The sequence below is a fragment of the Lepidochelys kempii genome, chromosome 3, assembly GCF_965140265.1.
Source record: "Lepidochelys kempii isolate rLepKem1 chromosome 3, rLepKem1.hap2, whole genome shotgun sequence".
NCBI classification, from domain to species: Eukaryota; Metazoa; Chordata; order Testudines; family Cheloniidae; genus Lepidochelys; species Lepidochelys kempii.
In genome coordinates this window covers 207,870,507-207,894,507 of record NC_133258.1, presented here as the reverse complement: position 1 = coordinate 207,894,507, position 24,001 = coordinate 207,870,507, and the positions used below count along the sequence as shown (strand labels likewise).

The window sequence follows — 24,001 nt, the reverse complement described above, 5'->3', positions numbered from 1 at the left end:
GGGAGAGGCCAGCGGCTGCCAGTGCCCCGAGCCCCCCCGTGTGCCCGGCCCTCTGGCCACACAAGCCACCTTCACTGCCATGCCTGCCCCCGCCTCCCATGACAGCCTCTCATCCCAGCCCTCCCCACTGCCTTGGGACAGCCCCCACCCCCACCTCGGGACACCCCAACTGACCACACATATACACACACCTTGGGACAGCCCCAACCAACCCTGACCCCCCAGAAACAGCCACTTCCAGCCCCGGGACAGCCCCAACCAACGCCCCCCAGCACAGTGCCAACAAACCCTGCCTCAATCCACCCCCAGGACAGCCCCAAACAGACACGCCCCCGTGCTGGCTGCCATTCCCATCTGGGACATCCCAGCCACACTCTCGCAGTACAGCGTATGGATCCCCGGCCAAGGTCCCCCACGCCCGGTGACACCCGAGGATCCCCGGCTGCCCCCCTCGCCCAGTGTCACCCGAGGATCCCTGGCAAAGGTCACCCCCTCCCCCCCGTGTCACCGAGGACCCGGCCGCACCCTGCACTCACCGGAGGATCCCCAGCTGCACGGCCTTCTCGGCCCCCAGCTGCTCCAGGCTGCGCAGCAGCAGCAGGAAGTGCTGGCGGTCCCGCAGGGCCTCGGCCCCCTCGCTCTCGGGGCCGGCCTCCTCGCAGAGGCAGCGCTCCAGGGCCAGCACCAGCTCCTTGGAGAGGCTGCCCTCCTGCAGGCGGCCCAGCAGCGTCTGCACGTCCACGTCCTTCAGATCCAGGGCTGAGCCCGCCTCTGCCACAGGGAGAGCGCCGTGGGGCCGGGGCTGGGGCAGGGCACTGCATGCCGCCGGCTGCACGCTCGCTGGGGCGCCAGGTGCCCTGTACCCCCGTCCCCAGGCTCTCAGACGGGGCTGTGGGTGGGGGGCAGGGGCTCCGTACCTACCGTCCCCAGGCTCTCAGACAGGTGGGATGGGGGAGGGAGCTCTGTATGTGGGGCAGAGCTGCGTACGAGCTGTCCCCAGGCTTGTAGGTGGGGTTGGGGGGGCAGGGGCTGTGGGGGTGGGGTGGGCTCCATACCTGCATCTCCCAGCTCTCAGACAGGGGTTGGGTAGGGAGCAAGGACCTCTGTACCTGCTATCCCCACATCCTCAGATGGGGCTGTGGCGGGGGCAAGAGGGTCCATACCTGTCGTCTCCAGGTTCATGGGGAGCTTGTGCTCAGCCAGGCGGCTGAGCGCGATCTGGGCCAGCGTCTCGTTGGCGTGGCTGGGGGCGGCGGGGTCCTGGCCCCCCTGGCAGCAGCTCTGCAGCGCCGAGTGGATGTCACAGCTCGCCAGCTGCTCGGCCAGGCCCCGGTGGCTGTCAATCAGCATGCTGGCCACCAGCAGGCCGTTCTGCACGGCCGACGAGGCCCTGTGGGGCAGAGCGCCAGGGTGAGTGCCCGTGGGCACCAGCCGCTGCTCCTCCCCAACGGGTCTGTGGGGCAATGGCACCTCCTGCCAGCCAGGGGCCCTCCCGCCAGGTACCCCCAGAGCCTCCAGGGAGCTGCCCCTCACCACTGCCCCCACAGCAATGACCCCGCTCAGCCCCCATACCCAGCGGTGCCCTGCATGGTGCGGATGGCGGCAGGGAGGGCGCAGAGCAGGCTGTCCGAGTCCTTGCTGGAGGCGGAGCCGATGCTGGCGAAGATCTCCCACATCACCTGGGCATCGGCGTGGTTCAGGGGACAGGGCTTCTCGCTGGCACCCAGCGGCTCGCAGGTCCCGGCGCCCACCAGCACCTTCAGCGCCTGGGAGGCCAGGGGAGCCGGTCAGGGCGGAGAGCTGGCAGCGCCAGCCCCAGGCCGAGACCACGAGGCTGCCAATGCCCCCTGGCCACCCGGTCCCCGCCCTCTCCCACCCACGATCCCGGCATGCCCCACCCCCGAGCCCACGACAGCCCCCACCTGCCCCGTGAGCTGCACTCACCGCCAGGCCGGCCTGCTGGACCAGCGCCGAGGGGGCGTACTCCTGCATGCAGGCCAGCACGGCACGCACCCCGCCCTCCGTGGCGAAGAGCACGCGCCAGTCGTACTTGGCCATCAGCACACAGAGCAGCCGCAGAGCCAGTACCGCCAGCAGCTTCTCCTTCACCTGGTTGGTGAGCAGTTCCACCAGCATCTTCACTAGCTTCTCCCTGCGGGGAGCAATGGCGGGCGGCTCAGGAGCCGGGCTTGGGCAACCGGGGACTGACCTGCTGCGTGGCTCCAGGTCAGCTCTGGTCCAGAAACCAGATCCCCCGGCCCCCCACGGGCCTCCCACTCCCCAAGCTGTCACAGGAGTCCCAGCAGGGCAGCCAGGTTTGATTTCCAGCTATCCAGAGGTGCAGAATCCAGCCCTGCCCTTGAAGTTTGTTCCAATGGCTCAGCAGATGAAATTCAGTGTTGATAAATGCCAAGCGATGCACATTGGAAAACATCATCCCAACTCTACATATAAAACGATGGGGTCTAAATTAGTTGTTATCACTCAAGAGAGGGATCTTGGAGTCACTGTGGATAGTTCTCTGAAAACATCCATTCAATGTGCAGTGGGAGTCAAAAAAGTGAACAGAACATTGGGAATCATTAAGAAAGGGATAGATAATAAGAGAGAAAATATAAATCCATGGTACGCCCACATCTTGAATACTGTGTGCAGATGTGGTCACCCCATCTTAAAAAAGATCTATTGGAATTGGAAAAGGTTCAGAAAAGGGCAACAAAAATAATCAGAGATATGGAATGGGCTTCCATATGAGGGGAGAGTAATAAGACTGGGACTTTTCAGCTTGGAAAAGAGACGCCTAAAGGGGGATATGATAGAGGTCTATAAAATCATGACAGGTGTGGAGAAAGTAGATAAGGAAGTGTTATTTACTCCTCCTCATAACACATGAACTAGGGGTCACCAAATTAAATTAACAGGCAGCAAGTTTAAAACAAACACAAGGAAGTATTTCTTAACACAACGCAAAGTCAAACTGTGGAACTCCTTGACAGAGGATGTTGTGAAGGCCAAGACTATAACAGGGTTCAAAAACGAACTAGATAAATTCATGGAGGAGAGGTCCATCAATGGCTATTAGCCAGGATGGGCAGGGATGGTGTCCCAAGCCGCTGTTTGCCAGAAGCTGGGAATGGGCGACAGGGGATGGATCACTTGGTGATTCCCTGTTCTGTTCATTCCCTCTGGAGCACCTGGCATTGGCCACTGTCAGCAGACAGGATACTGGGCTAGACGGACCTTTGGTCTGACCCAGTATGACCGTTCCTATGTCCTTATCACCTTCTCTGATGAGCATCTGGGCCTTACGTCTCACAGGGACCTGTCTGGCTTCAGCTCCAGCCACCGGTTCTGGTTCTGCCCATCTCTGCTAGACTAACGGGCCCATTAGCACTCACGTTTTCCCCCCGGGAAGGTCCTTGCGCATCATGAACAAGTCATCCCTTGGTCGTCAGGTGTCCACACAAGGTATTGGGAAACCGGACAGTGGTCAGAAATGAGCTACAAGTATCCAGGGCTGGAAAACCAGCCTCACAGCAAGCGACTAAAGAAGCTGGATCCTGGCAGCTCCTCGGATGAAGGGTGAGGACACCTACTCGCAGTCTGTAGGCACCTGCCCAGGGAGAACGCTGCTGACACGGGGGCTCTTGGGTCCAGCAGGCAGAGGGGGAGGAGAGCCACGGCGAAGCTCAAACGGGAAATCAGAGACCTGTTTACCAGGGAGGGTGACCGGCCATGGGAACAGCGTCCCAGGGATGGGGCAAGTCTTCCAACGCTTGCGGTCACTACGCTGGGAGGGGCCATCTGCCTGAAGCCCACCCTGCAGCTCACCCACCACTGACGGGGCTCCATAGTGCCACTTTCCCAGGAGACTTCAGACCTGTGCAGGAGTCACTGGGTGACGCTCTCTGGCCTGCGCGACACACAGGATCAGACCAGCCAACCACAATGGTCCCTGCTGGCTGTACAACCGGTGACATGTATCTGTCGCCCTCCTGCCCAAATCCTTTGTACGTTGCTGTAGCTAGACCATAAGCGTCTGGAGCCAGGATCGTGAGCACATCTACTCACGACTGGCATCCCCTGGCTCTACTCTAATAGAAACATCACCCAGGAGTAATGCCCGCGCCAGAGACAGACGCTAGCCAGCAGCCGGCCCCTGCAGACAGGAGCAGCTGGTTTTCCTGCCCCGTCTCTCCAGGGAGGCACGGGCCTGCCATCTCCAGGTCTGGGCGCGCCCAGAGGACCCACCAGAGAACTGACCTGATGGTGAGTCCCTCAGGTTTGATGACCTGCCGCTCTCGCCCGGCCTCCTCCTCCAGAGTCTTGATAATGAACCTGAGCCCAGCTAGCTGCAGCCCCACCTCGGAGCTGGACCTCTGGATCAGTTCCACCATCTCTGCAATCCGCTCCAACGAGCTCTTCTTCCCCGACCCCTTCGCGCTGCACAACACTGGCCGGGACCATAACACCAGTCAACCCGAGGCTGCCCCACGAGCCCTCCAGCCAGCCCCTCCCCACGGCACTTCCCCACCCCCCACGGATCGCCCCTCTTCCCGACCTCTCCCCGAGCCAATCGCTGGGTCTCCCCTGCCCAGACCCCCCTTAGCCAGCAGGGACCCGCTTTAGCTAGATTCCAGCACCCAGCCACTGCCATGCATGGCTCCTTCCCCGGCCGGCACGTACCCTTGGCTTTCTCCTCTGCCATCTCCGGGCAGGCTAGCCCCTCCGCTCGCAGCAGCTCGGTGAAGAGCTGGCAGTCGGATTTCTCCGGGGGGGCTGGAGCAGGCACTCTGGCAGCAGGAGGGTCTTTCTTTGGTTTCTTGGACACCAGGGATTCGGCGCACTCCGAGGGGGCTGCGTCCAGCCCCAGGCCGCCCGGCTGCGCCCCCCCTGGGCGGAGGAAGTACTTGCTGTAGACATGGGAGCTGTGCAGGTCACTCAGGGTGCAGCCCTGGCACTGCTTGCTCAGCACCCGCAGCACTTGCTGGGCCAGCTCCACCGGTACCGACAGCTGGATCAGGGCTTCTTCGTCCAGCTCCGACAGCTGGAAATGCAGGGCCTGGGTTAATTCTCAGCAGCCCGATGTCCCCAGGCCAGTCGGAACCGAGCCGACACGGGGAGGTCCCCAGGCCAGCCGGAACCGAGCCAACACTGGGCAAGTCCATCCAGAATATCCCCAGGCCAGCCAGAACCAAACCAACCCTGGGCTAGTCCAAATGGAATATCCTCAGGCCAGCCAGAACCGACCTGAAACTGGACTAGTCCAACCAGGATATCCCCCAGCCAGTCAGAACAGACCCTACACCGGGCTAGTCCGACAGGGATATCCCCAGGCCAGCCAGAACCGAACTGACACCAGGATGTCCCCAGGCCAGCCAGAACCGAACCGACATCGGGCAAGTCCAACCGGGATATCCCCTGGCCAGCCAGAACCGACCCGATACAGGATGTCCCCAGGCCAGCCAGAACCAGACAAACCCATTTCTCGTCCTACAGTCTACATCCCAGTGGTTGCTGACAGCACCTATCCATGCCTGTGACCTTCCCATCCGGAGTCTGCTGGACACAGTTTCTCTACCTGGACCTGGGCCGAGCTGGTCTTCTCTTTCGTTCCCTCCCTCTTTTCCATCCGTACTCCTTGGTCCTCCCCTCACCTGCCCCCCCACCATTCCCCCTTACTCCCCCGGTTCAATCTCTCCTCCCAGTCTGCTCCACTCTACCCAAGGCTCCCCAGTTCCCTGTTCCACTCCCTCCCTGCTTCCGCCCGCAGCTCCATCCATTCCCAATATGTCAGCCCCCAATGACCAGCTCCTCTCAGTTCCCCTCTCTTCTGGTCACACTCCTACACCATGCCTGTCCCAGAACAAGGGAGCTGGACAGGGTACACTAGCCATCCAGGACGCGGTACAAGCCGGAGAGTGACCTGGTTAGAAGTGCTCAGGGCTCCAGGCCAGGGAGGCAGATGTTAACCGGCAGCACTATGCAGCAGCTGAGTCCATCACCTCCAGAACCCAGCTTGGAGCAGTAACAGGAAACGCACGCTCAAAGCAAGGGTCTGGGAGTGGCTGAGCAGCCCAGTGGCTGGATTGCAGAGGGGCTACTCCTCACAGACAACACCGCTAACCCAGGGCAAGTCCGTGTGTTCACTGCCTGCTTAAAGGCACAGAAAGACAGACGCCGGCAGAGACTTTCTTTACCAGAATAGAAGGAGAGTTTGGGGAGCAAATCCAGACTGGTGCCATGAGTTCAGGGCCCGAGAGGGGGACGGTGGGGTACCCAGCAGCACTGAGCGGCTGCTAGCAGGCTGCCCTGGGACAGATAACTACTGTGCCAATAGGCCTGTCCTCTCCGGCCTGTCCTCTCCGGGGATAAACTGCACATGTAGCTGTTGTAAGACACGCTCCGTGACGTGGGTACCCTGCAGCAGCGAAAGGAAAGCTGGGGCTAGCTGCTGTCTGATCTCCCCCAGTCCTGTCCCCCTTTACCTCCTGGTGCTGCCGGATGAGCTGGGCGATCTCCTGCTGCTCGTGCGGTTCTAGCTTCTTCACGAAGAAGAGCAGCTCCCACCACTCGGCCCGGCTCAGGGCCTCCGAGTCCTCGCTCAGCCGGTCCATCAGGTAGGGCAGGGAGTACAGCCCCCCAAGGGGCTTGCAGTAAAACGTCTGGGTCACTGCAGGGGGGCAGAGCAAGGCAGAGAGACTAACCCTGAGCACCTCAGCAGGACAGTTACCCTGCTGCAGAGCCACCTGAGCCAGGAGGGGACAGCTGGCCTGGGCTAGCCAGGCAGCCAAGGGAGTGTGGACCCAACAGGCTGGGAGCATGAGGTAGGGAACTCTTCAGTCACAGAAATCAGCAGAATCATCATTTCAACAGTTTTCAGAGTAGCAGCCGGGTTAGTCTGTATTCGCAAAAAGAAAAGGAGGACTTGTGGCACCTTAGAGACTAACCCATTGATTTGAGCATGAGCTTTCATGAAGTGAGCTGTAGCTCACGAACGCTTATGCTCAAATAAATGGGTTAGTCTCTAAGGTGCCACAAGTCCTCCTTTTCATTTCAACAGTGTCACGCTCTGCAGTGAGGGGGTGAGAGGGGGGACTCTGTATCCCACCAGCTCCCAGCTCCACGTCCTCCATTTGGTGGGAATTTTGACGATACAGTGTCATCAGAAATGGGTCTCGTTGCAAACCATTCAAAAGCCCTTTCCCCCACAGACACAATGGTACCAACCATGGCAAACCTAGAGCAATTATGTAGATGTACAGTGGAGAAAATGTTTCAAAATCCCCTTTTGTTAATTAGACTTTAACACAGGGATGCACGGCTTACATTAAAAAAAAAAAAAAAAAAAGGACATGGATCTCAGCTAATCCTAGAGAAATTGGCCTTGACACATAGGACTAAAACATTTCTTCCTTAAAGTCATCCCCGGTCTCTGCTAGACGGGTCACTGATCCTCGTCCACACCGCACTCACATTTCCGGCCAAGGCAGGCTGTTGGCCAAACATCTGCAACATGGCGAACATGCAGTCTGTGAATGCGAGCATTTGATTATCTAAGGGACGGATTCGGGAGCACATGTTGTTTCACACAGAATGGATGTGATCAGTCCATCCGCCAAGACCCAGTCATTCCTGATAAGGGAGGGTAGTTTTGGACGCACTCTGCTGTTCCAGAGCCCTTCCATTGCTTGAACTGGCCCTCTTGCTAGCCGGTATAAATGCACCCTGCGTCGGTGGCAGTTCTTCTCCGTTTGTTTGCTTCTTGGAAAACACCTACCGATGTCGCTCAGCAAGTGTTGTCATGCTGGACTTTAAATGGTAAACGCCGTATTTATGACCTCATCAAGAATGGTCTCAGTCACTCCGAGTACCTTCAGAGTGAAGCGAGTCTTCGCCAGCTGAATCAAATGCCTGCCTGGAAGATAAGTTGGTCTTTCCAGCCAACCTTCCAGTAGTGTCACACTTCCCAGTCCTTCCTTCTCACTTCCCAGTCTCTTACTTTTATTCTCCTGTTCTTCTTTTATTCTATCACCTCCCCATACCACCTACCCGCTAGCTCAACATCTAGCTTCTTCTCCTTCCGTCCGCCTTCTCCAACAGCTTTTTCCATCTGCCCCCTTTGGGGGGATTGCGAGCCCTCACCCCAGCTCGAGCTGCCCACCCAGTGGCCGTCTCTCTCCGAAGGCCAGCGTTCTGCGCAGCTTCATCACAGCTGCAGCTGGTTCCACGCCCGGGTCAGGGTTACTGCATAAGGTGCCACCGAGCTTTCTGGTTAACTAGCTCCTCAAAGATGCAGCTACTATTCGGTACTCTTTGTCTCCCCACTGATGCCTAACAACGATCAAGACCAAATGAAAACCCAGGATTTTGAAATAAGTTGATCTGGGATTGTAATCAGCTCCGTTATGTGAGGTATGGCACGTAACTACGTGTATGCCATTCGCAGATGGATTCCAGTGATTGCTGGTTGGATGCTGACGTCTTAACCAGTCCCTCATTACAACTTTCAGCATAACAAGGAGACCTGTTAATAATACCACAGAGCTGCTCCTTTTTTGCTGATAATGTCAACTTCCCTTCAAGCACTCCTTCCACTCACAGTAATTTGGAACAGTAACAAAGGGAATCCGGCCTGGGTTCTGAGCACTCACGGATGACAATGCTGCCAGCTCTGGGCCACACTTTAACTTTGCGAGGACGGCACGTCGACATACCCGTGTTAAAGCGTAACTAAAAACCAGCGATTTTTAAATGTTCTCGACTATACAGCTACATCATTGTTCTAGGCTGGTCATATTTGAGCCCACTGTGTTGTTGGGGAAGGGCTTTCGAGAGATCCCCAACTCGACCCATTTCCGATGACACCGTGTTATCAGAATTTCCACCAACTGGAGGACCTGGAGCTGGAAGCAGGGGGGCAGCGAGCCCCTCCCCCGGCCATGCCACAGAGGGTGACATAATTGAAATGATGATTCTGTGCATTTTTACAAATCAAACAACACCTCCCTGGTCTTCCTGTCGTTCATCTACCCACGGAATTACCCCTGCTCCCAGACTGTGAGACAGGTCTGTCCTCAGGCAGGAGTGTGTGCGCGACCCCCTCCCAGCCTTATTGCCTTCTTCATTCGGGGTGCGGGAGGAGGGGAGTGGCGCACACTCCCTGGGCAGAGAGGGAAGGAAGACTTGCCGGGAGGGGACCCCACTGAAATGGGGGATGGGTGCAGAACCTGAATTCCCTTCCTCACGTGACCTGCTCCCCAAAGAGGACCCTCCCAGGCTGCCAGCACAAATGCATGTCTCCAGAGAGGTGCCCACAGGTTCCCAGCACCGGGCGCCTCCCCGGGGCTTTGGGGTGTCATCACTGCACCCTGTGGGGCAAGGGAGTGCCCCTCTCTCTAGACGTAGGGACAGAGGCACAAACGACACGCACTTGTCCAAGGTCACCCACCAGGCCTGTGGCAAGGCCAGATGGCCCGAGCTCTCCACTTCCCAGGAACAGCTTGAGGTCCAGGTAAGACGAGGCCCTGCTAGCCCCAGCCCAGCATGTGCAGAGCAGAGGGCTCAGCCCAGCAAGCCCCCCACACCACACAGTGGCATGCACTCACCAGTGGTCAGTTTCAGGTTCTTCGTCAGGCTGGACACCTTTCCCTGGGCCTCCCGCTCCGCCTGGCTAGACGAACTGACAATCTCCACCATGTGCCAGTGTACCCAGTAGGTGCGGCCCAGTGCCTGCCAGTAAACCTGGGCGGGAGCCCAACAAAGCCGGTTACTGCAGGCAGCTTGCCCACAACCCAGGAGGAGCAGCTGGGCCCACAGAACCCCTCAAGCCAGCAGGAAAGCCGAAGACCTCCTCCAGAACCAGCGGCGCTCTCCATACCCACATAGGGACGGGACGCAGCCAGGCACCAGAAAGCTTCAGGCCAAGAGAGGCTCCCCCCGACACCGGGACAGGTGTCCACCATCCCTGGCCCAGCCCCACCCCTCTGCCAGCGGGAGTACCTGGACGGGCGGCGTGCCATCGTTGCTCTGGCGGAACTCGCCCTCATCCCCAGCGCTGACCTGCTCGTAGTCCTCCAGCATGCGCACCCGCATGCCCCGCACCAAGTTCCCCTGCACGTACTCCACATAGCTGCTGCGGCTCGGGAAGGCAGAGCGCGTCTTGAAGGCACTGGCTTCTTTCTGGGGTGGGCAGGAGGCCACCTGGACAGCGGCGCAGGCGGGAGCCTTGGGCTGGAAGATGGAGCGGACGACCCGCGGCTGCCCCTCCTGCAGGGACAGCAGCTCCATCCTCTGGCTGCGGTCCCAGCCCATCACCCGCACCAGCTCGGAGATGAGATTGGCCATGGCCATGCTGAACTCGAACTCCCGCTGCATGCGGCTCCTCTCCCCGACGTGGGTGCAGGGCACGGCGTAGTCCTGCCGCTCCCCGCCCAGCTCCGTGCTGCTGTTGAGCTTGTCCACGAGAGAGGTGACGCACAGATACCGCTTCACCAGCGAGAACAGCAGCTTCCCGGGGATCTGCAACAGACACGCCAGAGCCACGGTACGAGAGCTCCCCAGCCAGACCCCCGGCCTGCCCTGAGCCACCCACACCCACCCTGGATAGGCCACCTGGCCATGCTGGGGCATTGCTACCCGCTCCTAACAGGCTTCCAGCAGCCTGCCCACCCCGAGCCACCCCCACCCCTGCCTGCCCACCCATCCTGGGGCATCGCCACCTACCCCCTGGCATTCTACCAACCCTCTCCCCCGTCCTGCCCACCCTGAGCCACCCCCACTTGCCCCCCTGTCCTGGATAGGCCGCCTGGCCGTCCTGGGGCATCGCCACCCACCCCCAACAGGCCTCCACCAGCCTGCCCATCCACCCTGAGCCAACCCTCCCCACATTCTGTCCATCCTGAGCCAACCCTCCCCTCCCCCATCCCTAACAGGCCTCTGATCCAACCCTCCCCACAACCTCCCCTCATCCTGCCCACGCTGAGCCATCCTGAGCCATCCCTCCCAACCCCAATAGGCCTCTGAGCTCTATCCTGTCACCACACCGTCCATCTCCATACCAGACAGGCTCCAAGCCTCCACCCAGTGAAGCCCCCTGCTCCTGTGCCCCTCCTCCCAAGCTAGCCAGCCCTGCGGGTACCTGGGGCAGGTGGATCCCCTCGAAGGACATGCAGTGTTCTTCGGAGGACGTGGTCTCCGCAAACAGCTCCAGGAGGGTGTAGCGACTGTCGAAGTCCATGTGTTGCTCAATGCCGTCCTGCTGGCTCAGGGACAGGAGAACGTAGGCCCGACTCCCTGCAGCCGCGACACACACCAGCTGAATGCTTTCCCTCCCACCTACCCCTCAGGAGCATCTCAATCTTCGCAGCACCCGCGCCCCGTCCTCTCTCCATTTCTCCCAGCCCCCCAGTGGAAGCTCCCGGAGAGGAAACCAAGGGCTGGGATCCCAGAGATGTTTCTCAGATGTACCCAACCTGCAGGGTCTCTGGCTCGACCCATATTCCACTGTCTCAAAACCCAGTGCTGCTCATATTGCCCAGGAGAGGCAAGCAGGAGACAATAGCCAGAGACTGCAGTATGCCCCCCTCAGAACAGGGGGCTCATGTACAAAGCCAAGGAGGCACCACTGTACACATGGGCAGGGCCAAACACCAGCTGCCATCCCCTTCCCAGTACACCTGAAGACGACCCAGTTCCATTCCAGCTACAGAGATTGGCCTGAGCTGGGCTGTCCAGGTGAGTGAGATGCTGGCAGACCAGATGCCAGCTCATGCCAAGGCCCCAGCCTCACTGAACACTGACAAATACAGAGCTGGAAACTGGTCTGGCTCTCCTGAGCATTAGCCTTGTTAAGATGAATAGTAGAGTTGTAATTATGTGTTTGATGCCTAGACCTTATGAATCCTGTAGGATGCTGCATGTATTGATTTCACTTACAATCTCTGTAGCCCGTGGTATGACGCTGTATTGAGTGTTCGCATTGCAAACCTCTGTACTTGTGTAACTCATCAAGCAGGAAAGGCAGCAGTAATTCAGGGAAAGTGCTTGTCCTGCACCTGAGGTGGCCCACTGATGGCAAGCGAGGCAGTGTGTACCATCCAAGGACAGAGACCTTGTTAACTGAATGCCTCGCTCCCTCCAGGAAGGGGAGACCTGCGCATGAACTCACCCCATGAGTGTGAATTCTGGGGCAAGGAAAGTGGATAAAAATCCCTGACAAGGAGAAACTGAGATCTTCTTGCTGTCCGGACTCGGAGGGGCAAAGATTCTTAAACATGAGCAAGAGATTCCCATGCCACTTGGCCTGGGTCAGCCGTAAAGGACACACAGAGCTACTTATTACAGAACCTGATAGTACCTTCTTAAATCTAAGACTGTAACTCATTTGTGCGCATGTTTCCTGTTTTATCCTTGAAAATAACCCTCATTTCTCTTCTTAGTTAATAAATCTTTAGTCAGTTTATTACAGGATTGGCTACAGGCACTGTCTTGGGTTTGAAATCTGAGGTACAACTGACCTGGGTAAGGGACTGGTCCTTTGGGACTGGGAATGACCCGAATATTGTGATTTTCAGTGTAAAGTGACTCTCACTCAGCCTAGTTTGCTGGAGTGCCCGAGGGGCCTGTCTGTGACTCCCCAGTAAGACTGTCAGAGTAGCTGAAGAGTTCATGCTTGTTTCTAATTACAGAACATACCGCTGGTCTGGGGCGTCTGCCCTGCTTTCTGACAGTGCCCTGAGGCTGGCACTCTCGGTTGTGAGCCGCTCTAGGCAGCGAGCACAGCTCTGTACTGCACCAGCTGGTACCATCAGACTGCAGGCTCCCGAGGAAGGGGCATCTGGGCATAGCCATCCATGCAGCAAAGTGGAACAGCGTGCATAGTGCCCGCACTCGGGCCAGGACTGCCCAGGGACCTGGTTGGAGGAGGTGGCTCAGTCCCGTACACAGAGGGACTTGACCCCAGTTCCGAGTCCCTTAGCTGTTTGGAAAGGGCCCTACATAAGCTCCAGGATCCCCCCAGTACACCATGCTCAGCAGCTGGGCCTGGCCCAGCCCTTCTCTGGGGCTCCTCGCCAGGAGATCTCACCTGCATCGTGGGAAGCCAGGGCCCTCAGCATCTTGCCGGCACTGCGGCGGATTTGCTTCTCCTCATTACACAGCATCTTCATCAGCAGGTCCAGGGCCCCGGTCTCCTTGAAGACGCCCGTCAGCGAGCCAATGCTGGCGTAGGCGCTCAGCACGTGGATGGTGTTGAGGATGGAGGACTCCGGGCCCGTGGGCCCAGCCATCTGCCGGCCAGCCCGCTGCACCAGGTTCCTGACGTCAGCCTTCATCTCCAGCAGTGAGGCCTCGTCCAGCGTGACGTCCGGAGGGAACGTGCTGGGTGCCTTCTCTTCCTTCACCCGTTGCCCCTCGGGCTTCCTCTTGCCCAGCAGCGTCGGGCAGTTGGCATAAACCTCCTCTGCCGACATCCACATCAGGATGTTCTCCGCTTTGCTCTCCGCCGAAGAGGCATTGGTGCTGCTCCCTGGGGCCTCCTCCAAGCTGAGGATGCTCCAGCGAATCAGGTACTCGGTGTGGCCATCGTGGCCCCAGCGCTGCCGGATCAGCTCCTCGGGGTGGGCCTGCAGCTTGGGCCCCAGGTGCACGAGCAGGTTTCCGTTCCTCCTCTCGCCCACCATGACGGGGAACGTCTGCGCAGAGACAGAGAGAGAGGCAGGAGCAGGTTATGAGCTACCTAGGAACCCCAGTTGAGAGCCCTCCAGGGAAGAGCCTCTGGGACCCAGCTGGTAGGAGAGGGAGCTAGAGATGGAGATCTCTGCATGTCAGGCCTCCTGGCATTCTGCACCCCAGATCAGAGCTCTGTAGGCAACATCCCCGCCAGGAGATGAGCAAGAGCTCCACATGCAAACCTAAACCTCCTATGAACCTGGGGCCCAGCCCTGGGTTACTGGGGGAGCCAGAGGGTGCCAGATCCCTGGCAAAGCCATCCCGGTGGATGGAAAAGCCCAGCTAGCCCATCCCACAGGGAGCAGCACAGTCAAATGGACAGGGCACTGGCCTGAGACTTAGGAGACTGGGTTCTGCCCCCAGCCCTGCCACCGACTCACTGTGTCGCCTTAGGTACGTCACCATCTCTGCATTATTGCCCAAGTGTACCATGGCCAAAGCCTCACCCTCCCATGCAGGAAAGCACAACTATATCACACTCATCATTCACAGCCTCCTCTGCCTCCCCTCTGCTCCCGGCTTTGGTTCAGAACCATCCTCCTGTGTGTAATTCCCTCCAGCCCTCATCCCAGCTGGACTCACAGACCTCAGCTCCCTGTAGTCCTCTCCTCCCTCCCTCATCTTATGCCACTGTCTTCTGCCTCTCCCACTGGTGCAAGAGCCTCGCTCTGCAGCTACTCCAGCCCTACAAACACTTGTGCATGTGAGTACTACCACTGGCTGCTCGCAGCAGGAAAGCTAAGCAGGGCATACACGTCCACAGGATTGAGGCCAAATATTCATTGGGTTATACAGGCTAGAGGCAGGGTCGGTTCACATCTAACAACAGGATATTGGCTGGGGTGGGCCAGGGCTCTGATTTCCAGAGACCTCCATGACATTTTCCGATTCGACCCTGGGGCAGCGGGCGGACCACAGAGTTCCCAGCCACTGTGGGCAGTGGGCTCCAGCTGCTAGCTGCCACAGGTGAACCCCAGAGCTCCCAGCCCCAGACCCTGGAGCTCTGAGCCGTTGCAGGTGGCGGGGAGGATCCCGGGGCTGCAGCAGCGGTGGGCGCTAGACCCCCCCTCCCTCCCCATTTTGTCAGAGTTATTCTTAGTAAAAGCCACGGACAGGTCACAGGCTTCCGTTAATTTTTGGTTTTTTGCCTGTGACTTTTACTTAGCCTTACCTATGAGGGTCAGGAAGGAACATAAGAATGGCCATATGGATCAGACCAATGGTCCATCTAGCCCAGTACCCTGTCGCTGACAGTGATCAGTACTAGAGCTTCAGTATTTCCTCTTGTTTGTATTACACCTGGTGCCTATTAATTTCACCATGTGACCCCTGGTTTTTGTATTGTGGGAAAGGGCAAATTATGCGTCTCTATCCACTGTCTCCACTCCATTCGTGATTTATAGACCTCACATCCCTTCTTGTTTCTTTTCTAAATGGACCAGCCCTCATCTTTTTAGTCTCTCCTTGTACAGAAGCCTTTCCGTATCCTTGATCATCTTTGTTCCCCTTCTCTGAACCTTTTCCAGTTCCACCATATCCTTTTTGAGAGGGGGCGACCAGAACTGGACACGGTATTCAAGGTGGAGGCTTACCATGGATTTATATAGTGTCACTATTATATTTTCTATCCCTTCTCTAATAGTTCCTGATGCTCTGTTAGCCTTTTTGACCGCTGCTGTGCGTTAAGCTGTAGCTTTTAGAGAGCTAGCCATGAGGACTACAAGTTCTCATTGAGTGGTAACAGCTAATTTAGAACCCATCATTTTATAGGTATAGTCGGGATTATTTTTTCCAGTGTGCATTACTTTGCACTTATCAGTGTTGAATTTCATCTGCCATTTCGTTACCCAGTTACCCAGTTTTGTGAGATCCCCCCTGTGAGGCCTTGTCTACATGACACAGTTTTGTCAGCATTAACAGTGGAGGTGTACATATTGAAATGCTCCTCCCGCCAAAGTAAATCCCCTGCTACGCTGACAAAATAAAACCACCTCAACGAACGACACAGAGCCTTTTGTGACATAGTTGGAGCGACGCAGTGTCAGTGTAGACACTGCACTTGCTTATGTCGTCCTAATTGGCCTCTAGGAGGTGTCACAATGCCCAGCATGACCGCTCTGGTCAGCACTTTGAATTCCACTGCCTTGAAGGTACACAGGCATGACCTCCTCCCCCATTTAAAGGGCCGGGAATTTTTGAAATTCCTCTTCCTGTTCGCTCGGCATGGACTGTTCACTCAGCACCTTCCCAGCTGACCATGCCAGCTTTCCGCAACAGACGCGCTGCCGCATGGGCTACCCCGCAGCAGTTGGGTCTGCGGGAGAGGACGCTGTGCAGTCGCAGCCTCGCTCCAGCTGTAGGAACTTTGATAGCTATAGGCAGATTGCTTGTGGCATACAGGAGAAGGGACATGCAGCAATGCTGTGCTAAGATCAAGGCAAGGGAGGCCAACCCTCACTCTGGTGTAGCACCGAAGACATGCTGCTTCTGCAAGAAGCTGCACGCCATCCTTGGTGGCAACACCACTGCCACAACCCCTGGGGATGCTTCGGGGGGACTGGAGGCAACAGCCAGTGAAGTTAGCCCTGAGGAAGAAGTGGTGGATGAGGAAGTGGAGTTGGAGGAGGGTGTGGGACGTGTGACAGGGTCATCTGGTGGCGTGGCAAAGCAGGGCCTATTTTTGACTCCAGAGGGATCTAGCCAGTTCCAGCACTCCGGATCTGGCGTGCATGAAGGATAGGCAAGCTCTGGTAGCAAGCATTTTGCTTTGATACTGCACAATGATAGGAAACATTTACTTTGTTATACGGTAGAAGAGGGATAAGGGGGAGAAATTAACAACAGAGCCTATGCAGCTACACAGTGGGGACCAGTAGAAAAGTTTGTTAATATACACTGGGATGTCCCAGAAATCCTCCATAGAAACCTCTAGGAAACTTTTGAATAGTACTCTGTAATCCTCTGCCAAAGATTGCTTGGTAGAGCTGTCTTGTTTCTTCTCCCACTGTAGGAAACTTTGCCACGCCACCCAGCAATTATTTCTGCACGGACCAAAGCAGCTCACAGGCAACCAGCATACAGAGATGGTCTGAAGCCACACGCATGCAGGAGATGCAACCTTGCCTCCTAGGTTACCCTCAAGAGTGAGATATCGGGTTCGATTACCCCAGCCTGTGGAAAAGGGTGTCAATATTCAGAATTGACACGCGTAGTGACCTAGGCACGCGTAGTGACCCTCTTTGCAAACCACACAGACCCTTTGTACCTTCTTGCCTGTTCTCCCTTCCAAAACTCACCATATTTGGGATTCTCGCCGAGCTGTGTACTAGCCAAGAGACAGTAAGAAAGAGGTGTATGTGACCTTTGTGATTCATAGCTGTGAGTGCACTCACAATACTGTCTCTGTCCAGTGTTTCTTTGGCTTCTTCTGATGTGCCCTTGAGGACCAACTCCGACACACCAGAGGAGCACCTCTGTCAGATAAGGAGGTGAACCAGGAAGAGTAAGGTGGATATGTTTAGAGATGTGCTGCAGTCAATAGACACAGCACTTAGTGAAACTAGAGCATGGCGGTAGACAGTTAATGAAAAACTCAGGCTGGAAAGCCTGGAAAGGAGACAGGAGCAGTAGCAGATGACAGATGGACAGGAGCAAATGATAAAGCTACCGGAGGGTCAGACAGAGATACTCAAGTCCCTCATAGCGCTGCAGTCTGAGCACATCCGTGCACGACCCCTCCTGCAATCAATACAGAACACTGTTCCATGCCCTGCCCAAACTCCCCCAACACATTCCTCGCATGTTCCCATTCCATCGCAGTAACCCTTGCAATCCACCCCTAGAGACTGGTTTTATGGTGAAAGATTGAGTTACACACAGTTGTGAGAGCCTAAACCGAGAGAACATTCCTCATTGTCATGTCCCCTGTTTGCAAAAAAAAAAGTGTTTTATCCTTTAATTAAAGTGTAGTCTTTGAAACAAAATGAGTCTTTATTTGTGTTATGCACATGGTGGTTGCTACTAGAATTCAAACACAGTAGCTATAGGCAGGAACATTTGCTCACTGTAATTAAACCTCAGGAATCAAGAATTACAGGGGTCATTCAAGGTGGCAAGTAAACATTGCATCAATGCATCACATAAAGACACATTACTCGGGCTCATTGTCAAAATGCTCCTTCAAAGCCTCCCTAATTCAAATAGCCCCCCACTGAGCCCCTCTAATTGCCCTGGTACCTGGCTGCTCAAAACCAGCAGCCAGCTGATTCACCTCAGCACTCCACTCTTGGGGAAACTTTTCCCCCCTTCACTTTGCAAATGTACAGCAGGCTGCTATGACTGTGGGAATATTTTCCTCACTGAGGTCTAACCTGCCAAAAAGGCAGGGCCAGCAACCTTTTAATCTGTCAAAGGCACATTTATCCATTATTCGGCACCTGCTGAGCCTGTTGTTGAAGTGCTCCTTGCTGCTGTCTAAGTTGCTGGTGTACGGCTTCATGAGCCACGGGAGCAAAGGGGTAGGTGGGGTCTCCCGCATCACTATGGGCATTTCCACATCCCCCACTGGAATCTTCTGGTCTGAAAAGAAAATCCCAGCGTGCAGCTTTCCATACAGTCCAGTGTTCCTAAACATGCATGCATCATGAACTATCCCTGATCAACCCGCACTCATGTCAGTGAAATGGCCCCAGTGATCCATCAGCACCCTCAAAACTATGGAGAAGTAGCCCTTTCAGTTGATGTACTCCATCACAAGATGATCTGGGGCCAAACTGTGATATCATTTCTGGGGGGAGGGATAGCTCAGTGGTTTGAGCGTTGGCCTGCTAAACCCAGGGTTGTGAGTTCAATCCTTGAGGGGGCCATTTAGGGATTTGGGGCAAAAATTGGGGATTGGTCCTGCTTTGAGCAGGGGGTTGGACTAGATGACCTCCTGAGGTCCCTTCCAACCCTGATATTCTATGATTCTATGATCCGTGCCATCTATCACCCCGCCACAGTTAGGGAATGCCATTGCTGCAAAGCCATAAATTATTTCCTGCACGTTACCCAGAGTCACAATCCTTCATAGCAGGTGGTGATTAATGGCCCTGCACACTTGCATCATCACAAACCCCACAGTGGACCTTCCAACTGCAAACTGATTTGCAACTGACTGGTAGCAGTTTGGATTTGCAATCACCACTCGCTTTTCCATTGTGAGGATGAGCTCCACGCACAGTTCCAGGAAGGTGGCTTGGTGCATCCAAAAGTTTTGCAGCCACTGCTCATCTCATACATTCTTCATGATGCAATCACACCACCCCCTGCTTGTTTCCCGAGCCCAGTACCGATGGTCCACCATGTGCAGCTGCTCCATGAATGCCAGTAGCGATCTTAAATTACTTCCTTACATTGCACACAGCAGGGCAGGAAACAGATTCACTTTCTGTTTCCCAACTCATGAAATACTGCAGGACCAGCCACACTGTGTTCACAATGCTCATCACCAGACTGGTCAGCAGTTCGGCTTTCAGGAAGAGATGGTGAGTGCACAGTTTACCGGGGCTGTTCAAAAATGGCGCAAAACGAAGTCGGAACCCCATGGAATGATGGGACAGAAAGAACTGCATCATGGAACGGTGAGCATGCTGCCATCATGCACTGCGATCCGTTCCCAGATCTCCCAGTGGCAAAGGGTGGTGAATTGCACAGTGGGATAGCTACCCACGATGCAACACTCTCTCTGTCGATGCAAGAGCGCCAACTGTGGATGCACTCTGCCAACACAAGGAGCATTGCGTGTATGTGCACAACCGATGTAATTAAACCGGCATATGACCATCGACATAACTTACGTGGACTTAATTCTATAATGTAGACAAGACCCGACCTAAGTCTTCACAGTCAGCTCTGGACTTAACTATCTTAAGTAATGTTGTATCATCTGTAAACTTTTCCACTTCACCGTTCACTCCGTTTTTCAGATCATTAATTGAACACCACAGGTCCCAGAATAGATCCTTAGGGAACCCTGCGGTTTACTTTTCTCCATTATGAAAAGTGAACACTTATTCCTGCTCTTTGTTTCCTATCTTTTAACCAGCTACTGATCCATGAGAGGACATTCCTTCTTATCCCATGATCCTTACTTTGCTGAAGAGACTTTGGTGAGGGACTGTGTGTGACGACGTGGGAATTTTATGTAATATTTTTATGACCCCTGTGTTTGCCTCAGTTTCCTCTATATGTTGCATTGTTACCCAGCGGAAGGAAAGAACTGTTTGTCTTAGGGGCAAGCTAAGAGATAGAGATGTGGGTGTCAACTAGCTGTCTGGGTCTTAATCCCCGTATCAGTGGAACATCTGAGAAGACAATGGCAAATCCAATCTTCAGGACATTGACACCTAGCAAATAATGACCGGGAGGGATGTGGACTTCCCCGCCTCTCCTTAGGGAAGCTGAACAATCCCCCAGCTTGAGATAAAAGGACAGGAGAGGTATGAGATGGGGAATACAAGTTGGCTCCTGGAAGGAGTCAGAGCTCTCAGCTGGAAGCTGATGAAGGAGATCAGACAGAGGAACAGGCAGAGCTTGCACTAAGCTGTTCACTTCAGCTTGCTCAGGCTCTGGGCTAACCAGAATGGCCTATGCTTGAACCTTCACCTCTCTAGACTACTCTAAGGACCTCCTATGCTGTGTTCCAGTTAACAAATAAAACCCACTGTTTGGACAACGCTGCATGAGTCTCACTGCAAATGCTGGACAAGATCCATGAATCCCTGCAGAGTGGACAAGTCTCCATCAGGAGTCTGTCTCAGCTGGACTTGCTGAAGGGAGCTCAGTGTGAACTCAGTAAGCTGCCTGGCTTACCCTGGAAGAAGAGCAAGACCCCTAGGGATCTGACACACTGAAGGGGTTCCTCCTAGAGATGGTTCCAAAGCTGGGGCCATAGCATCAATCCTGTGGATCTGTGTCACCTTCTCAAAGGCTTTCTGAATATCCAAGAACACTACATCAACCAGATCACCCTTATCCACATGTTTGTTGACACCCTCAAAGAATTCTAACAGATTGGGAGGTATGACTTTCCTTTACAAAAGCTGTGTTGACTCTCCCCCGGCAAGTCTTATTCATCTGTGGGCCTCATAATTCTGTACTTTACTATAGTTTCAACCAGTCTGCCAGGTACTGAACTTAGGCTCATCAGCCTGTAACTGCCAGGATTGCCTCTGGAGCCCTTTTTGAAAATTGGTATTACATTAGCGACCTTCCAGTCATGTGGTAAAATGCTTCTTTCAGTGACAGGTTATGTACTACAGCTACTAGTTTTACAATTTCACATTTGAGTTCCTTCAGAACTCTTAGGTGAATACCATCTCGTCCTGGTGACTTATTACAGGTTAATTTATCAATTCATTCTAAAACTACCTCTTCTGACACAACAGTGTAGGACAGTAGTTCACATTTGCCACCCAAAACTAATAGCTCTGATGTTGGTATTTCCCCCCACCTCCTCTGCAGTGAATTCATTTAGCTTCTCTATGACGGCCTCGTTTTCCTTGAGCACTCCTTTAGCACCTTTGTCGTCTAGGTTACGTTTACAGGAGGATAAAAGCCTCACGGCACAGTCACGGGTGGCCCAGGTCAGCTGACTTGGGCTTGTGGGGCTCAAGCTACGGGGCTAAAAATTGCTGTATAGATTTTTGGGCTCAGGCTGGAGCCCGAGCTCTACAACCCTCCTCTCTTGCAGGGTCCCGGAGCTCAGCTTCCTGCCCAAGCCCAACCATCTACTCAGCAATTTTCAGCCACAAAGCCCAAACTCAAGTCAACTGACCTGAGCCAGATGCGGGCTTTTTATCCCCATGCAGACATAGCCCTAGTGACTCCACTGCCTGTCTGGGCGTTTTCTTGGTTCTGATGTACTTAAAACATTCTTACGGTTAGTTTTTGCATCTTTACCAATTTAGGAATTTCCTCCAGGTCAGATTAGCAGAGACACTGGGGATTTTTCACCTTCCTCTGCAGCATGAGGAGCAAGTCACCTGCTCGTATCACCTGGGCACGTCTCACCTAACCAAGTCCCTGCCACTGGTGCACCTCAGGCCTTCCTGTTCTCTGCCTGGAGCACTCAATAGTTTAGTCTCCTGAGAGCGGTAACACTTTGGTCTAATTTCAGTTGTTGGGTTTAATGTGCGGGTGCTGGGTGCTGTTGGTGGCCTGTGACTTACAGGAGGCCAGACTAGATGATCTGGTGGCCCCTTCTGGCCTTAAACACTATGGGTACGTCTACACAGCATTTTGGAGCAAGCGTCCCAGCCTGGGACACAGACTCTGGCTAACAGGGCTCACCTTAGTGCTCTACAAACAGGAGCGTAGACAGCGCTTTGAAGTTGCAGCTTGGGCTGGAGCGCAGGTGCTGAAGCCCAAGCTCTCCGTCTGGAGCCGCCACCCCACGCCCCAGGCTTCGAAGCCCAACTCCAGCCCATACTGCAACTCCAAAGCGCTGTCCACACTCCTGTTTTTAGAGCACTCGCCCGGCTAGCCTGAGTCTCGACCCAGGGTGGAAGGCTGGCTCGAAACCGCTGTGTGGCCATGCCCTATAGCGCGAAACACGTCCCAGCGAATTCTTAAACGGGGCCGCTGGGAGATCAGAAGTAGCTCAAGCCCCCCGGCTAAAGCCACAGGTCTAGCGGCAGCCACGCATGGGCGGCCGGAGGGAGCCAGGCCCGGGTGTCGAGAACTGGGGTCTTGGGCTGGGGGGCTGGGAGACTGGGCCCCCCCCCAGCTCCTCCCCCGCCCCCGCCAGCCGCAGGCTCCGGAGCCGCCCGGCCCCGCCTCGCCCCAGCGCCCCGAGCAGCCGGGCTGCCCCCCACGCCGGCCCGCAGCGCGCTCGCTGGGTGCGGCGGGGCCGGTTCGCGTCCAGCCCGCCGGGGCCGGGGCCGGGGCCGAGGCCGGACCCCCGGGCCCGGGCGCCTCCCCGCCGCTCCCACGGGTCCCTCCCCGCCGCAGCCGGGCGCCCGGCCCGCTCGGGGACAGCTGGGGGCGGGGCCAGGCGGTTCCCCGGCTGCCCGAGGGCCGGGCCGGGCCTGCCCGTTACCTGCTCCCTCCAGCCGCTCCCGCGCCGCTTCCGGGTCCTCGGCGCGCGCAGCCCGCCCACTACGGCTCCCCGCTCGCGGCAAACCCCGGCAGTCGCGCCCGCGACGGGGAAGAGTCGGGCCGGCCGCCGTGCGCCACGGAGGGGGCGGAGCCTCGCGCCACGGCCCCGCCCCCGGGGCCGGCGGCCCCGAGTCGTGGGCCCTGGGAGAGCCATTCTGCCAGCGCACGTGTGTCCCGGCCGCCTCCCAGGGACAGCCTGCACCCGGGAAGGGGTTTCCGAACTCCTCCTGCCTACGGGGCTAGGGTCACCAGAGGCCCCGGTTTTATAGGGACAGTCCCAATTTTGGGGTCTTTTTCTGCTATCGGCTCCGATTACCCCCCCCCCGTCCCGCTTTTTCACGTTTGCTGTCTGGTCACCCTGTAAAAAGCTGCAGTCCCTGGGGGTGCACCGAGCTGGGAAGCCTGGGCAGGGCTCCGCGCCCAGGGACCAGGGTCTCTCTGAGAACAGCCGCCCACCAAAGCTCTGGTGATAGCGGTGGCCTGGCCTGGATCGTCAGAACCTGGCCTGTGCAGCAACCCTACTTCCCAGAATCAGGGCCCACGTTTTACATAAACTAGCAGGGAGGCCCTGGGTCCCGTCTTCCCGGCTCTTTCCACAGCTCAGCCCAGTCGGCAGACAGGACACTGGGCTAGATGGACCGTTGGTCTGACCCAGTCTGGCCGCTCTGATGTTCTTTTCCTTGAGTGTTTTTCTGTGTTTGTAACACTTGCTTTGGGGGAATACATCATCCTTGTAATAAGAACAGGAGGACTTACGGCACCTTAGAGACTCACAAATTTATTAGCGCATAAGTAAGCTTTCGTGAGCTACAGCTCATTTCATCGGATGCATGCCGTGGAAAATAGAGGGGGGAGATTTTACATACACACAGAGAACATGAAACAATGGTAACACCCAAACACCCATTGTTTCACGTTCTCTATGTATATAAAATCTCCCCACTGTATTTTCCACTGCATGCATCCGATGAAGTGAGCTGTAGCTCACGAAAGCTTATGCTCTAATAAATTTGTTAGTCTCTAAGGTGCCACAACTATTCCTATTCTTTTTGCAGATACAGACTAACACGGCTCCTACTCTGAGATCTATCATCCTTGTAATGTTTTCATCCTTCAATAACAGATACTATCA

General features: G+C 55.8%; 1 protein-coding gene across 2 annotated transcripts in view; it reads right to left on the bottom strand.

Moving 5' to 3' along the window:
* Positions 1 to 22,953, bottom strand: part of CUL7 (cullin 7) — a 37,478-nt gene extending 14,525 nt beyond the window's left edge. Inside the window, exons 1-12 of one of the 2 annotated variants that reach the window (XM_073339860.1) lie at positions 22,811 to 22,953; positions 13,088 to 13,694; positions 11,141 to 11,295; positions 10,003 to 10,521; positions 9,609 to 9,744; positions 6,489 to 6,673; positions 4,687 to 5,047; positions 4,264 to 4,453; positions 1,945 to 2,152; positions 1,573 to 1,766; positions 1,164 to 1,390; positions 537 to 771 (exon numbers count right to left, since the gene is read on the bottom strand). In XM_073339860.1, coding sequence (XP_073195961.1) covers positions 537 to 771; positions 1,164 to 1,390; positions 1,573 to 1,766; positions 1,945 to 2,152; positions 4,264 to 4,453; positions 4,687 to 5,047; positions 6,489 to 6,673; positions 9,609 to 9,744; positions 10,003 to 10,521; positions 11,141 to 11,295; positions 13,088 to 13,682 — 3,005 coding nt within the window. In that variant the 5' untranslated portion in view covers positions 13,683 to 13,694; positions 22,811 to 22,953. Of the gene's footprint in view, positions 1 to 536; positions 772 to 1,163; positions 1,391 to 1,572; positions 1,767 to 1,944; positions 2,153 to 4,263; positions 4,454 to 4,686; positions 5,048 to 6,488; positions 6,674 to 9,608; positions 9,745 to 10,002; positions 10,522 to 11,140; positions 11,296 to 13,087; positions 13,695 to 22,810 lie in introns of those variants that run through there. The other variant, XM_073339861.1, reaches the window with a different exon arrangement.
* Between the last annotated feature and the right edge of the window lie 1,048 nt (positions 22,954 to 24,001).